Source organism: Fusarium phalaenopsidis (assembly GCF_050370095.1).
Source record: "Fusarium phalaenopsidis strain FUZ10S chromosome Unknown contig_32376, whole genome shotgun sequence".
Taxonomy (NCBI): domain Eukaryota; kingdom Fungi; phylum Ascomycota; class Sordariomycetes; order Hypocreales; family Nectriaceae; genus Fusarium; species Fusarium phalaenopsidis.
Genome location: NW_028145382.1, coordinates 238,112 through 252,801, shown reverse-complemented (window position 1 = coordinate 252,801; position 14,690 = coordinate 238,112). Strand labels below are relative to the sequence as shown.

The window sequence follows — 14,690 nt, the reverse complement described above, 5'->3', positions numbered from 1 at the left end:
CCAGAGTCATGGAAGAAGACACCCCGGTTGGTATTCAAACTATTAGGCTTTTATGGAGCGCTGCTTTATTGTAATCCATCGCTGCAACGTATCCAAGAGCAAGAAGAACATCTAAAGGTTCCAGGGGATGCTCTTGGACCGGTTCTGGCCGTGCCTCTTCTCAATCTCCTCCAGACTATAACCCTTGGTCTCTCCCATAAACAAAAACACCATGATGGTGCAGAACATGCTGCAAAAGGCAAAGAGGTAATAAGCACCAAATGTCGACTTGGAGATAAGCACGGGAGTGATGAGCGCAACCACGTAGTTGGCAAGCTGTTAGCATATTAGCAAATGGGCCCAGAATACACGTCTCGGGTGACTTACCCAGTTTGAGCTCTGTGCAAGACTCGATGCACTACTCCTGGTCTTTCGCGGCATGCTCTCCACCACCCATGTTCGGAACCCGATAGCCCAGGTGAAGCTAAACGAGATGGCAAACAGGTAGATGCACACAATGACGACCCATCTTCCGCTTCCCCATGTCGGATGGACCTGTCCTGCAGCGTAGACAGATCCCATTATCAGCATCAGAGACGTAATCAAGACGCCACCAACAATTCCCGAGGTGCGTCGACCCCATTTATCCGCAAAAATCGTTGCAGGAATAGTTGCCACGAGAATCACAATGGCTGACACTCCGGATGCCAGGAACGATGCCTTTTCGCCACTCAAACCCGCCTGTGTAAAGAGAATTGGGGCATAGTACAAGACACCATCAATGCCAGAGAACTGCTGTATGCCCATGATGAAGCAAGCGAATGCAGTCCTTTTCCAGTACGGTGCAGAAAATGCGTTTCTAAACTCCCTGAAAGTCTGTCGCAGACTTTCCCAGAGCGTCATTGTAGCTTCGGATTCACCGAACGATTCAGCTTGCCCCAAGAGCTCTTTTTCTTCAACTTCATCGATGCCAAGTCGTCGACAGATCGCCTGGGCTTCTTCCACTCTTCCTTTGGACAAGAGCCAGCGGGGAGACGGGGGTACGATAAAGTAGATAATTGACAGAAAAAACCCGAGGAATGCAACGATGGCAGGGGGCAGTCGCCACGTCAGTGATGTGTTGCCGAGCCGTGAAGTTCCGTAGCAGGTAAAGTAACCTGTCACAATCCCAGAAGTGATGAGGAACTGCGGCAGCGCCGTCATGATGCCCCTCACACTCGAAGGCGACATTTCAGAAACTTGCACATAGACATTGCTGAGGAAAAGTCCCTCGCCAATTCCCTTGATGAGTCTTCCAAGGATGAAAACGCCGAGGTAGGGAGCGCCGCACTCGAGGGCCGCTCCGATGCCGAAGATGATGGAGCCAATCGCAATGAGCTTCACATGGCCAAAACGGTGAGCGAGAGTACCAGCGATCAAAGCTGTCAAGGCTCCTGGGATGAGGATCGTTGAGACAATGACTCCGTGGACGGTTGCTGAAAAATCACCAAAGGTTTCTTTGAACGAGGACATGGTCGTGATGGGACCGATACTCCCAGTGTCCATTCTATCACGTCAGATTCCGAAATACTTGCGAATTAGAGAGAGAAACATACATACCCAAAAAGAAAGGCAACACATGATGTCGCAACACCAGCAATGGCATACAAAGGCACCTTCATTGCGATCACGATACTGCCAGAAACTTGCACCAAAGCAACAATGTTTCTTCCACAACGACTATTTACCAGACAATCTCACTTGCAATCTCTTTAATCATGTGTGATCAAATATTTAATGTGGAAACACACCTTCGCGAGGTCCCGCTAGCGCTTCGTCTTTCCATTTCCGGACCCTTGATAAGGTCTGGATGGAGTATATGGAGCCTCGCAAAGTGTTCCACACCTCCTTGCTGCATGATTAGGGCTCGGTGAGAGGCGAAAGTTTGCTTTGTCTTGATATCACCCACTCAAAGTTTCCGATAAGGCACGTGGTTTTGATATGTAGGCTGCCGTATTGGGAGTTTAAAATCGGGACTCGTTGACGAGACGAGGTTGTATCCCGAGTCGGTTGATACCCGTTCACCTCGGAAGTTATACCGATATAGGCACGCAATTTTGCTATCGGATTTAGAACCCAAGCTGAACTGCACCAGCAGGACCCGCCGGGAGGATCTTATTCCGACGTCAAGACAGCCTTCAGGCTCGCCAACAGTCAACACATGGGCTGTGCCTAGCTTTTGGTTACAGACTGAAAAGTCATATCCAATTTTATGATTCATGAGACCAGAGATTCGGTTCATGCAGGTTGGCCTGTCGAACCACGGGATGCTGTCGCGGGATTACAGGAAAGAACAACTATGATTGACCTTATCATGGCCTCCCGGCACCATGTTTATGCTCCCAGTTTTGGGAAGTGTCTATCAAATAACTAGAACGAATGCAAGACACAGAATCTACAGGAGCTGAGGAAGGGCCGACATGCACTGATTGAGTCCATATTCTTTGCGATGGGTAATAATGTCTGTGGCAGGGTTTAAGAAAATGCAAACCAAGAGAGAGTGGGAAAAAGATAAAGTGAGCTGAGGAGCACTGTAGTAAAACTACAATAGGACCGAGTTAGGAGAAAAGTCGAAGTGAGTGATAAGCTAATAGTGATGGAGAAGACAAGCAAAAAGATAAGAAGAATGAAGAGCGCCAAAAAGGAAACACCCGAGGGCGTGTGCTGGACGAACGGGGAATCGAACCCCGGACCTCTCGCAGATCGTCTTCAGAACCAGTTGGTTCGGAGATGCGAAGCGAGCATTATACCCCTAAACCATTCGCCCAATTGCTTACTAACTGCGCAGCCAAAATCACCCTATGGACATTCCATTCACTCCCACCCAGACCAGACCACAAGCTTCTCTGAACCCTTTGCGCCATCGTCAAGAACAACCCACAACACATTTTCTCATTGATCTCAAGACCCTGCCGCTCTCAAGGCCTTGCCTTTCACAGCACGCTTGAGCCGTGATTCGGAGGGCCTGGAACTCAACAATCAATGGGGCGGTGGCGTAGTTGGGAGCGCGTCAGACTGAAGCTCAACTTCAATCATAATATCTGAAGGTCACCGGTTCGATCCCGGTTCACCCCATCATATCAGCCTTTACAGGCTCTCCTTTTTGACGTTTTTGCATGTTTTGTCCATGCAAGCTCATGACACTGTGCTCTTTTTTGCTTGAACTCTTGACTCTCTCACAACAATCGGTTCTGAGACAGTTCCGCGATGACGGGTTTGTCTTTGTTTTGGGTGTTGCGTTTACCTAAAAGTTGCGCGCACCTACTGCTAGGTTTGCCGTAAAGCATATCCCAAAACATCTACACTGCCCAGACTCTTTTAAATATAAATATGCTTCAACAACGACATAATCCTCATTTTCGTATTCATCACAGGCCTCATCTCCTCTCCAATATGTTCAATCGAATTTCAATGTCGAAAAATGGTGCTGTCCCTTAAAGATGTAGGGTAGGCCAACCACTGCCCCCACCAATCGGGTCAGCGGCAATGGTATTCTTCCGGCCTACGCGTGTCCGCACTCCCTAGAACTCAGCCAAGTTCGAAGCCTTCGGACTTCGGAACACCCGCATATGTGAAGTACGCGTTTATCGTAAAAACGGCTTACAGGAGGATTTTGCGGATTGCGAAAATCCACGTAAGACTGCCGATGCGACGCAATGATGGAGCGCTAACTCCTGGCTCATGCCCACTCTTTCAGCCCTGAAATGTTCACGTGATCTGCGATTCCTGGCTTCAGTGGCTCAACCCGTGTCAATTGATAGGCTGGCTACACACTTTCAGAGAACCTTAAAGGTATCTAATTGCTATCCACGTCATGGCGCAACTGCCTGGTACATATAGTCTAATTTTGGTGACGCGTCTTGTTCAAATTACTGCGTGTTGGCCCAGGACCTTGCCCATTCTTGTGACGATGCTTATCGCCGCCGACCGGTATCATCGCCGTCTTGGCTCGGTGCCGAGTCTCCACTTACGGTCCCGAGATAGAATCGTCAGCCACACCAACAACCGGCTGGACTTTAAGAACACGACCATGACCGCCTTCTCAATGGGAGTCTGACTGAATAATCTTATCTTGATTTCAAGTATTTTGTTAACTCATCATGTCTTTGCGTAACGCACACTTCCTCGAAAACAAAACCATTGTTGTGGCTGGGGCTGGCATGGCCGGCCTAGCATTTGCCATCTCCTTGAAGAAGACATGGAACAGCTCACACCCACTCCGGCTCACTGTCTTTGACCGCGACAGCCGAAAAGACGATCCGAAAAGACAAGGCTATTCATTATCTATCAACGGCGTGGACAAGGACGGTGGTCTCGTGGCGCTGCAAAATATTGGCCTTCTCGACCGCGTCATTGAGGCTGCAACTCCAGGAACCACGAGCATGTCTTTCAAAATGTGGGATAGCAATTGGTCCGAGCTCCTTTCCATCTCCGCAAAGTCATACGGGGATCTCCCAGTTGGCGGATTGCGGATTGCGAGGGCTGACCTGCGCGAAATCCTCATCCAAGAAGCCGAGGCTCGGGCATTGACATCAACTGGGAGGCGCAATGCCTAAGCGCCACTTCTTCAAATGACGGTGGTATTGCAATCACTGTCTCCTCCAACGGTGGCTTAAGTACCGTGCAGCACAAATGTAACATTCTGGTTGCTGCCGATGGCGCCCACAGCAAGATCCGGGCCTCCATCCGACCTGACGACGTGCTGCAATACGCCGGAGCAACCCAAATCGGCGGATTGGCTGTATTTCCAGATGAAATCCCGAAACCACTGAGTGAAGCATGGGGGATTCTCATCTCCGGACATGGAAATAGCTGCTTTGCTGCACCCATCAAGGACAAAACTGTTGTCTGGGCCTTGAGCAAGGCTGAAGAGATGCCAGCACAACCTGCGGGTGGAGATGGCCGTGCCTTGCTCGAAGAGGCACGGAAACTTGGCGAGGAGATAGGAGAGCCGTTTAAAAGTCTTTTAAGCGCGACAGAGCCATATACGGCATTTGTCATTCCAGCAAAGGACAAGCAGCCATTCAACCACCAGGGTGTCTTGCCAGGTGTCATCTTTATTGGAGACAGCAACCATGCAGTGAGCCCCTTTGCTGGGAACGGCGCTAACACGGCGATGAAAGATGGTTGTGACTTGGCTGAACTTTTGTTATCGTCGAATTCGTTGGAGAGTGCTGTCGCTGCGTATGACAGTGTCTCGGTACCTCGAGCCGAGAAGACGCTCAAGTCGTCACATTGGCGGATTAGCATTGCGAACCTCGAGGGGATCAAGTTCTCCCTGTTTAGGCGGATGGTGATGGCAGGTGCCTTTTTCATGTGGTTGACTGGCAAATGAGGTCGTTGAGTCTGGCCAGTCGGTAGGCTCAAGAGTTGTATATGTACTCAATATGTCTTGCAAATTCATTTACATCAAGTTTATATGTACACAGAAGTTGAAACCCAGCTTCAACACTTACTCCGCGGTAGGAGCATAAGCAAACCACTCATGAATACCAACTCCACCAAACTGACCAGATCCTCCCGAGGCCTTGACTGTAAGCCTCAGGCTCGTGGTAGAGATGGTGTCGAAGCTGACCTCTGGGGGATCAAAAGAAGGCTTAGTGGGATAGTTGCCCTTGGCGGACACCTTGACCCAGCTTCCGCTTCCGGTGGCATATTCCACGTACCAGGATGCTGGGGGTGGGACGCCGACGTTGGATCCGGCGGGTTGGTCTGCGAAGAAGGATACGGCGACGCCGTTGAGCTTGACTGCCTTATCCCATGTGTATGTCAAGACGTTGGTCTCTGGGGATCGCTCCCCTGCGTAGGAGGACCAGTAGTCTGGAGGGAGGGGAGTCTCCTTGATGCGGCCATCGTTGAGAGCAGCAATCCAGTACTGAATGGGAGTCTCGTTCTCGGATGACACTTCAGCCTTGGGGGCGATGTTGCGGGTTGGCTTGGGTGCGGCAGCTGGTCGCTTGGTCTGCTTGACCTTGAGAGGCAGTGGAGGCGATGAAGAGTCGTCCCACTCGAGGGAGTCGAAGGCTACGCTTCGTCGGAAGTGACCTCCGTCTTTGGCGTCCGCAGTGTGATATACCATGAACCACTCACCTCCGAGTTCGTAGAAGCCGGGGTGAGATGTGGTCGAGGAGACGATGCCCAGCACCACGCCGCGGAATGTCCAAGGGCCAAGAGGGCTGGAGGCGGTGCCGTAAGCAATACAGGCATGGTAAGAAGTAGGCGTGCAGGGCGAGTTTGGACCGGCGTTGTTTGCAGCATAGAAGAGGTAGTACGTATCCTTTCGCTTTGACAGCCAAGGAGCCTCAAAGTAGCCGTCTAGGTTGTTGACGCGGACTTCGCTACCTTTGATGGTAACCATGTCGGAGTCGAGCTCATATCCTCGGAGCTGGTTGAAAGAACCCCAGTAGATGTAGACCTTTCCATCGTCATCGACCAGAACAGTTGGGTCAATGTTGTGAATGTCATTCTTGGTCGGCACGTTCTGGGAAATAATGGGACCAGAAGGATGAGCGTCCTTGTAAGGGCCCACGGGGGAATCCGCAACACCGACTCCAATAGAGAATGGATCTGAAGCTCCGTTCTGCTGACGGATGGAGACATAGATATAGAACTTGCCGTCCTTTCCTTGGACGATCTGACTCGCATATGCTCCTCCAGGTTGAGCCCAAGAGAAGATATCCTGGGGCTCGGCGATATCCTTGTGAAGCGTCCATGTGCCGCCAGATGGCTTCGGGTTTTTGGCCTCAAAGAGTTGCCACTGGTTCATGACAAAGTCGTTTGTCCTCTCATCGGCTTCATCCCTGCCCGAAAGAATGTAAACGGTATCGTTGACAACCAACGGTGCCGGGTCAGCCGAGTAGAGAGAACCATCGCCAAGGATGGGGTTTCCAGGAGAATTAAAAGTGATGGTATCTTTAGCCTGTGCCGCTCCTAGTGTTGGCAGTAAAGCAGCTGCGAGGCTGAAAGGCAGAGTCTGACGCATGGTTGTTTCTGTTTCACTTGCTCTGCAAGTCTGTAGTTTCTCGAAGACCGGCTTGAAGATCAAACCCGTAAACACGCCCTCTGCCGCATTATTAAATACCGACCCCAACGTTCTGAAACAGTGGAGTTTAACTATACGAGAGTTTTGTTTGGAGTTTATTAGCCGGCGATCCTCCTGTTTCCACCAATACGAGAAACGCCATGGCCCAGGATGTCCAGCACAACCCTGTGTACCTGAGGCCGAAACGGGTAGTCCCTTTAAAAACGCTCCAATGGCTATAAACCGCTTACAGGCCCTCGCGTTTCAATGCGGAAAAAGATCGTCAGAGTTTGATAAAGGAGCGGAGCTTAACACCTGACCTGTCTATGAATACGGCAGGTCGACGTCCTCTGCTCGTCGGAAGGATACTCCGACGTCCTCTGCTCGTCGGAGGGGTATTCCGAGTTTTCCTGATCCAGCCGTGCACAGCGACTTGGGAGTGTGATGGATATATGCGTGCCAATGGGGGCTGATTGATCAACGGGAGTAACGCGCATATGGGTTGATGATGGTCGCTTCTCGTATCTGAGTGATATTCGTGAGATACATGATCCTTGCGAGAGTTGGGAACTTTTGTAAACTCAATTATAAGCCTATAAAAGATGCCTCACGTTCTGTAGTGACATAGTTGAGACAGTGACAACCAGCGCCCGCCATGAGATCCCTCCTACAGCTCGGCAAGATCACCGCGCTGCTTGCCTCCTTTGGAGGCACTGTGCTTGCGCAGACTGACAACCTGGGTCTTGGGAATGGCTTTATCGACGTTGATATTGGCAATTTCAAGGCTCGCATTGCGCGAGATGCCCAAGTCTTGACCTCGCTGTCACCAGCGGGTGATTCCTTTGACTTTTTGCCCTCAGACCTTCTCGATGTTCGCGCTCGGAATGGTCAATATCACTGGGGTGACATTACTTTTCGCTACCGCAAGGAGAAGGATACAGAATGGATCGACGGAGACTCTTCACAGAAGCGTCAGCCCGTCAAGAAGACAACGGCTGGAAAGGGCGTCCTCGCCGCTTCAGATATGAGCCCTACGTTGCCTACTGGCCCACTAAGCATTGTCCGAGAATGGCTCGACGTATCTGGAGACTTGGGTCTTCAGTTCACTATCAAGAACACGGGCAAAGATTCCATCGAGATTGGCAGTCTTGGATTCCCTGCAGAGTTCAACAGCATCTTCAGCAACAGAAAGGCCACAGAGATGCAGGCCCACTGCTCCCTTTCTGATCCGTACATCGGTATGGATGCTGGTCAAATACGTGTCGCACCAGTGAAGGGTACTGGAAAGGGTCTTGTGGTCACACCTTTGACCGGCACATCATCGCCTCTGGAGGCATACCGGAACCTGGTTGAGGTCAACATCGAGCCTACCTACTACGGAAGTCAGACTTTTGAGGGCTTCTACGAGTGGCAAGTTCTCACCAAGGCTTGGGCAGAGACAAAGTGGAAGTCTCAAGAGCCTTGGAACCCTCCTTCATCCAAGGTCTTGAAGGCTGGTCAGTCGCTCAAAGTGGGTGTTCGATTCACTGTTTCGGACTCGATCCGCGACTTTGACAAGGCCGTTCGGAAGACGGGAACCCCTGTTGCTGTCGGCGTTCCGGGATTCATCATTGCCCAAGATCTGCCAGCTCAGCTCGTGCTCCAGAGCGATAGTGCTGTGTCATCTGTCACTGTCTCACCTAACGGTGCCCTTCAAGTTAAGGAGGATGGCAAGGGTCGATACACTCTTACCGCAGCTTCCTCAACTTGGGGTCGTGTGCGAGTAACGATCAAGTACAAGGATGGAAAGACTCAGACGGTCCACTACTTTGTCACCAAGCCCACAACCGAGGCGCTGAGTGATATGGGAAACTTCCTCACCACCAAGGCTTGGTTTAACGATTCTTCCGATCCCTTCAAACGATCTCCTTCTGCCATGACTTATGACTATGAGAAGGGTGCTATCGTCGACCAGGACGCCAGAGCCTGGGTTGCCGGACTTAGTGATGAGGGTGGCACTGGCGCCTACGTCGCGGCTCTGATGAAGCAAGTCGTTCAGCCCAACGCCGAGGAAATTGCCAAGCTGGATGATTTTGTTCAAACTGTCATCTGGGGTGGAATTCAGAACAAGGACTATGGTGTTAAGAAGTCCCTCTTTTTCTATGAGCCATCCTCAGTTCCTGGATACAGCTACAGCAAGGACATCGACTGGACATCTTGGACATCCTGGAACAAGCAAGCTTCCTCTGCCCTCGACCGTGCATACAACTACGTGCACGTCACCGCAGCTTACTGGTCCCTGTACCGCGTTGCTCGAGCTTATCCCGATATCGTTTCCAAGGACTGGGATTGGTACTTGACCCAGGCTCAGAAGACGATCATCCGTATGACCAAGAGCGATGTTTGGTACGGAGACGTCGGTCTGATGGGCGAGACAGTCTTTGGAGAAGTGCTAGTCGACCTGAAGCGTGAAGGCAAGGATGCTCTTGCAAAGGTGTTGGAAGATGCCATGCACACGCGAGCTAAGCTCTGGGATTCGCAGGAGATTCCATATGGTAGTGAGATGGCTTGGGATTCGACTGGTCAGGAGGGAGTTTACTACTGGACCAGGTATGTGATGAGAATTCTATGGTTGAAAGGTTGATGCTAACTTCTTAGACACTTTGGCATGGCCGACTCGGAGCACAAGACTATCAACAGTGTTTTGGGATACATGCCCAGTGTGCCTCACTGGGGATGGAACGGTAACGCTCGACGATACTGGGACTTTATGTAAGTCATGAGATTCTATCTACTTCGTGCATGACACTGAAATCATCGCAGCTACGGAGGCAAGCTTAGGAGAATCGAGCGTCAAATCCACCACTATGGCTCTGGCCTCAACTCCCAAGTCCTCCTCTCTGCCTTCCGCGACGATCCAACCGATACCTATCTCCTCCGCGTCGGATACGCTGGATCAAGTGCCCCGATTTCCAACATCAACCAAGATGGTTTCCCAAGTGCTGCTTTCCATTCTTGGCCCGACACGCTCAAGTGGGACGGCATCACTGGTGACTACGGTGGTGGATTCATCGGTACTGCCTTGAACTCAGGCACCTACGTTGTTGATGACAAGGACCTTGGCGTTGTTGCCTTTGGAGGTATCCTATCGAAGAGCGATGACAACGTCACAGTAAAGCCCAAGGACGCTGTTCGTCAGAGAATTTTCATCGGACCCCTGAAGGTCTTGATCACTGTCGACGTTGGATCTATCGATGAATTCACCTACAACGCTGCCAAGGGGACTGTTGAGGTGACCTTGTCCCAGACCAAGGGAGCGCCCAAAGCTTCAAAGGCTGCTGTCTGGGTCGAGTCGACAGGAAGCGACAAGTGGCAGGTGAAGGCTACGGGAGCCATTGCGGGCCGTGGAGGGCAGATTGTTCCTCTGGGCTCTGAATCTGTTAGCGTTTCGTTCAGCAAGGCCTAGACTTGAAGGCAGTGCTTGCTAAAGAAGGTTGAAACGGTTATGGTACAGATAGAAACCTGTATATTCCAGTGTACATAGTTACTATTCATGCGATTTGATCAGGGCATAGTAGAAATGTAGGGATATGACAATTACTCCATCCATGGAATAGTATCTCTCGATGTGGAGTGTAAATTAGGGAGCTAAATTGCATGATAGTAAACTAGGCTATCCTCTCGTGTATTACGACAGCTCGTGCGTCCCCTTGGTCTCAGTCATTGTCCTGGTCTCCTCACGACGCTCCACGCTGACGATCTTCGAATCAACTTCACTGTAAACGTTTCCCGCACTTCCCTCAATCTCGACAAGCTTCCGTAGTGGTGCGTCAAGCTCTGAAGCGCTCTCCTTGGGGTGACTCTGATTGACGGCCTTTGAATCAGCCTCAGAGTACACATTTCCCGGGGTGCCTTCAACTTCAGTCAAGGTAGAAGCTTGCTGTGTGATCGTCTTGGGCTCCTGCTTGGTCCACTCAAGAATCTGAGAATCGGCTTCCACAAAGATGGTTCCTTGGCTGCCCTCGATCTCGGGAAGACTCAGTTGAGTAATATTCGCGGTCGACTTTCCAACAGGCGTTGTGTCCTCTGAGCGAGCTGGGCTGATAGCCGTCGAGTCAGCCTCTAGGAAGAGCTTGCCGGCACTTCCTTCAATCTCGGCCAAGTCCAGTTGCTGTTGCATCGTAAGAGAATTGCCTCCGGAGGTAGCTTGTGTCTGCTTGTGAGAGTGCTGGTTCTCGATACGAGTGGGATTGATCGGTTGTGAGTCGGCCTCGGTGTATCTGTTGCCGGCACTTCCCTCGACCTCGATCACGCTCGACTCCATGGGCTTTTGTGTTGTGGGCTTTTCTTGGGTGGTGGAGTGAGAGACGGCTTCAGTGTAAAAGCTAGTAGTTGTTGTCTCACCGATAGTAGAGGTATGGTGCTTGTGTGTCTCATGTGTCGACGACTCAGTTACATCTTCAGACCCTCCCGACACATGCTCCTCGGCTTGGTTTCCGGGGCGAGGCTTTCCAATTGGCTGCGAATCAACTTCGGTGTAAACGTTGCCCGGGCTTCCTTCAGCCTCGGCGAAGCTTTGTTGTCCAACTCCAGAAGATGGCTTCTCAGATGAAGATGAAGTGTGAGCTGTCGTCGTCGTAATCACGGTTGTCGGTTGGGGGATGCTGACAGTATGAGAATGAGATTCCGTAGACACGATACCCGGAGATTCAATGGTCTCTGTAAAGCTGGTCTGGTGTTCGGTGTGGTGACTTGTTGAAGTCAAAGTGTTGTCACCAAGCAGCTGGAAGAAAGTAGGATGAGGCTTGCTAATAGCGTGTGAGTCGGCTTCAGTGAACACGGTCCCTGCACTGCCCTCGGTCTCAGCAAAGCTCAGGTGGTTGATCTTGGCCGCTGGCTGAGAAGTTGCAGCGTGTGAACTGCTGGCATATGCGTCCCACAGGCTTCCTCCAGAGGCTTGGATGTCCGGCAAGTCAAGAGCTGGCTTGGTCTCAGTCGAAGATAGTTCGGTGCTCGAAGTATGGTGAGTCGTAGTACCATGGGGGTGATTGATGGCTTGCGAGACACTTTCGGTAAAGGTAGTTCCACTGTTTTCGGTCTCGGTGAAGCTTTGAATGCCTGGCAAGTTGATGTTGGGCTGACTAGCTGTTGGCTTTGTCTCCAAGGTATGGGTATGTTGATCAAGCTGATAAAGGGTTGTATCGTGAGGCAGGCTGGTCATATGTCCGTGGCTGTTCACTGGACTCGCGTAAGCGCTATGAAATGCCGAATGGTTGATGCTTGACTGGCCAATGCTTGGGGACGAAGTTGTAGAAGACAGTCCACCAGAAGGATGCGACACGATTGTAGAATGAGTATGGATGACGGGTTGCGAATCAGCTTCAGTGTAGACATTGCCTGGGCTACCAGCAATCTCAGCCAAGTTGGGCGAGGCAGTTGGGCTAATGACAGGCTTGATGGTTGGCTTTTTCTGCTGGTACGAGAACTGCGAGACCTCCTCAGCCTGTCGCCAGGCGTCGAACCGGGCCTTGCTGATGGCCTGCGAATCGGCCTCGGAGTAGACGTTGCCCCGGGATCCCTCGATCTCTGCAAAATGCTGCTGCTGCTCCTTCTGGGGCGCTGTAGACTGGTATGCCTCGGGCTTCTTTCCCTCGGCGGCAATGCGGACCTCTTCATCGGCTTCCTGTCGGACATTGAAACGAGCCTTACTGATAGCCGTGGAGTCGGCCTCCGTGTAGACATTGCCAGCAGTACCTTCGACCTCGGCCACACCCAATTCAGGCTGCTTGTACGTAGCTGCCTTTTCCTTGCTAATGTCGCTGCTGTTGGATCCGCTCGAGCCTGCACCATCTCCCACGGCGACAGTTCCCTCGGGCGAAGCGGCGGGCTTCTTTCCTCGGCGTCTGAAGAAGCAGAAACCTCCCACCGCCAAGATTGCAATCACAGCGACACCTCCAACAACACCTCCAACGATGGCCCCAATAGGAGCTCCTCTCTTGTCGTCGCTTGAGCTTGAGCTTGTTTCTGCTGTAGAGCTTCCTGTTCGAGTCGCGTCGGCAGCTCCAGCAGCGGCAGTTCCACTCTCGCTCTCGCTGTTGGAGTCGCTACTGGTGTCACTGTCGCTGTCTGGGCTCGGGGCAGCGAGGGTGTAGATCACGGCACCGCTCTTGCAGCAATCACTTCCGTCGGCCGGGGGGCAGCAATATTTATTCTTGCCGCATTCTTGGAGAGCGAACCAGGTACCCGAATCGGCTGCAGACAGTTAATGTTAGAGTTGCCCGTACCAATTGAAGAGCATCACTCACTGTCCATGCAAACTTCGGGACAATTCGACCAATCCTTGTTCTGGCAAGCCGCACGGTAGTCGAATCGATCTGGCTGGTTGCACAGTCCGTTCGCCAAGCACTTGTCGCCCTCGCCAAAGTAGCAGCAAGTCGAATAAGTCGTCGTCGAGTTACCACAAGGCTCATACTTGTAATCCTTGGCCGCATTGCTGCCGTCGGGGTAGTAGCATGTCGCCGATGCCGAAGCGGCGAGCGACGCAACCAGCAGCCACTTGTTCATGGCTCCGATCTTGCTGGGTGCAGCTCGAGATGTTGACTCCAATCCGAAGGGGAATATCGTCGAGGGGATGCCCTCGAGGTGGTTGTTTTCACAGCAGAAAGACCCAATTTCCCAGAGGAATGGAAGAAAGGGGCAACCAGCTGCCACCACCTCTTTAAGGAATTCAGCCATCTCTGAGCTGAGCATGAGTGGCTTACCACTGGCGTTGAGGCGCATCAACGATTTCAAGCACCAGCTCCTCCAAGTGGAGGACCCTTACAGAGCCAGCTGAGGACGTGCATCGATCTAGACTCGGTCTCTGTGCTCTGATTCGACGCCGTAGCGAAGCCCTTCAGGAACGACTGGTCGATCGACCTTGGTCTAGGCTGCATGGGGAAAAGGGCGTTGGACGTGGCGGGACTAGTAGGCCTGGACTTGCAATAGTTTCAATTGTTTCTTTCCCTCGGTCAGCCCTGTGACCTTGCTCTCGGCAATCAGAAAATCGAGATTCTCCACCGACTTTTGAGAAGCAGGTGATCGCTCCAGAATGTGAATCTGAAGCTGGTGGTAGTTGAAGAGCAATCAGTTTGATGAACTCCTTAGCAGCTGTTGCAGCTCTTTCACTGCAGAGTGGCGCAACCAGGAGGGGGCACAATGAGACTTCCAGTCCCCCAAAAAGAATGAAGATTGAGAATATCGAGACATTCATACGCACTGCCGCGTACGCACTCCGCTGAGTTGTCACATGCCTTTGGGCTAACGTGGCTTGCATCTCTTGCTCCCTGTATGCACGTTTGATGGCTGCCCTTTGTGAGGACTGAAACACTTCTGTTTGAGATACCCTTGGCCGGCCAATTGCACACCTTCATCATTGACATCTTCAGCCATCTCGATGGTGGCTTGAAATATCGATGCTGAACTCAAAAGAGCAAGATCGCCATGCAGGTTTCATGGTCAACTGCTGAAGTCTCCAATTTTCTATGGTTGATACACGTTGATAATTTCCTGCAGAAACTTGGCTCATACATTTCTCTGCAGCATTCTGTGATGTGACTCCAAGTGACTGGCTGCAGGACTAACATGGGCCTCTGCGTAAATACTCTCGTCAGCAATGTTAGAGCTTCCCGAC

The 14,690-nt window shown here is 51.6% G+C and overlaps 5 protein-coding genes and 2 non-coding genes across 7 annotated transcripts; 3 read left to right on the top strand and 4 right to left on the bottom strand.

Moving 5' to 3' along the window:
* Positions 1–111: 111 nt before the first annotated feature.
* On the bottom strand, positions 112–1,491 carry LRP88_14693 (general substrate transporter; the record flags this gene model as incomplete). The annotated part of the gene is made up of 2 exons (XM_083251028.1): positions 112–315; positions 367–1,491. The coding sequence occupies 2 exons, from the start codon at positions 1,489–1,491 to the stop codon at positions 112–114; spliced, it is 1,329 nt and encodes a 442-aa protein (XP_083093063.1).
* A 1,192-nt stretch (positions 1,492–2,683) lies between these two features.
* LRP88_14692 lies at positions 2,684–2,785 on the bottom strand. Its single transcript has one exon. It is a non-coding gene; the product is annotated as a tRNA-Ala (tRNA).
* Positions 2,786–3,002: 217 nt separating this feature from the next.
* Positions 3,003–3,093, top strand: LRP88_14691. Its single transcript has one exon. It is a non-coding gene; the product is annotated as a tRNA-Phe (tRNA).
* Positions 3,094–4,118: 1,025 nt separating this feature from the next.
* LRP88_14690 (FAD-dependent oxidoreductase) lies at positions 4,119–5,353 on the top strand (the record flags this gene model as incomplete). The annotated part of the gene is made up of 2 exons (XM_083251027.1): positions 4,119–4,456; positions 4,531–5,353. 2 exons carry the CDS (start codon positions 4,119–4,121, stop codon positions 5,351–5,353), a joined length of 1,161 nt encoding a protein of 386 aa, XP_083093062.1.
* A 117-nt stretch (positions 5,354–5,470) lies between these two features.
* LRP88_14689 (uncharacterized protein) lies at positions 5,471–7,000 on the bottom strand (the record flags this gene model as incomplete). Its single annotated transcript, XM_083251026.1, has 1 exon — positions 5,471–7,000. One exon carries the CDS (start codon positions 6,998–7,000, stop codon positions 5,471–5,473), a length of 1,530 nt encoding a protein of 509 aa, XP_083093061.1.
* Positions 7,001–7,694: 694 nt separating this feature from the next.
* LRP88_14688 (uncharacterized protein) lies at positions 7,695–10,484 on the top strand (the record flags this gene model as incomplete). The annotated part of the gene is made up of 3 exons (XM_083251025.1): positions 7,695–9,628; positions 9,677–9,790; positions 9,842–10,484. 3 exons carry the CDS (start codon positions 7,695–7,697, stop codon positions 10,482–10,484), a joined length of 2,691 nt encoding a protein of 896 aa, XP_083093060.1.
* Positions 10,485–10,706: 222 nt separating this feature from the next.
* LRP88_14687 (uncharacterized protein) lies at positions 10,707–13,768 on the bottom strand (the record flags this gene model as incomplete). Its single annotated transcript, XM_083251024.1, has 2 exons — positions 10,707–13,270; positions 13,324–13,768. The coding sequence occupies 2 exons, from the start codon at positions 13,766–13,768 to the stop codon at positions 10,707–10,709; spliced, it is 3,009 nt and encodes a 1,002-aa protein (XP_083093059.1).
* Positions 13,769–14,690: the final 922 nt, after the last annotated feature.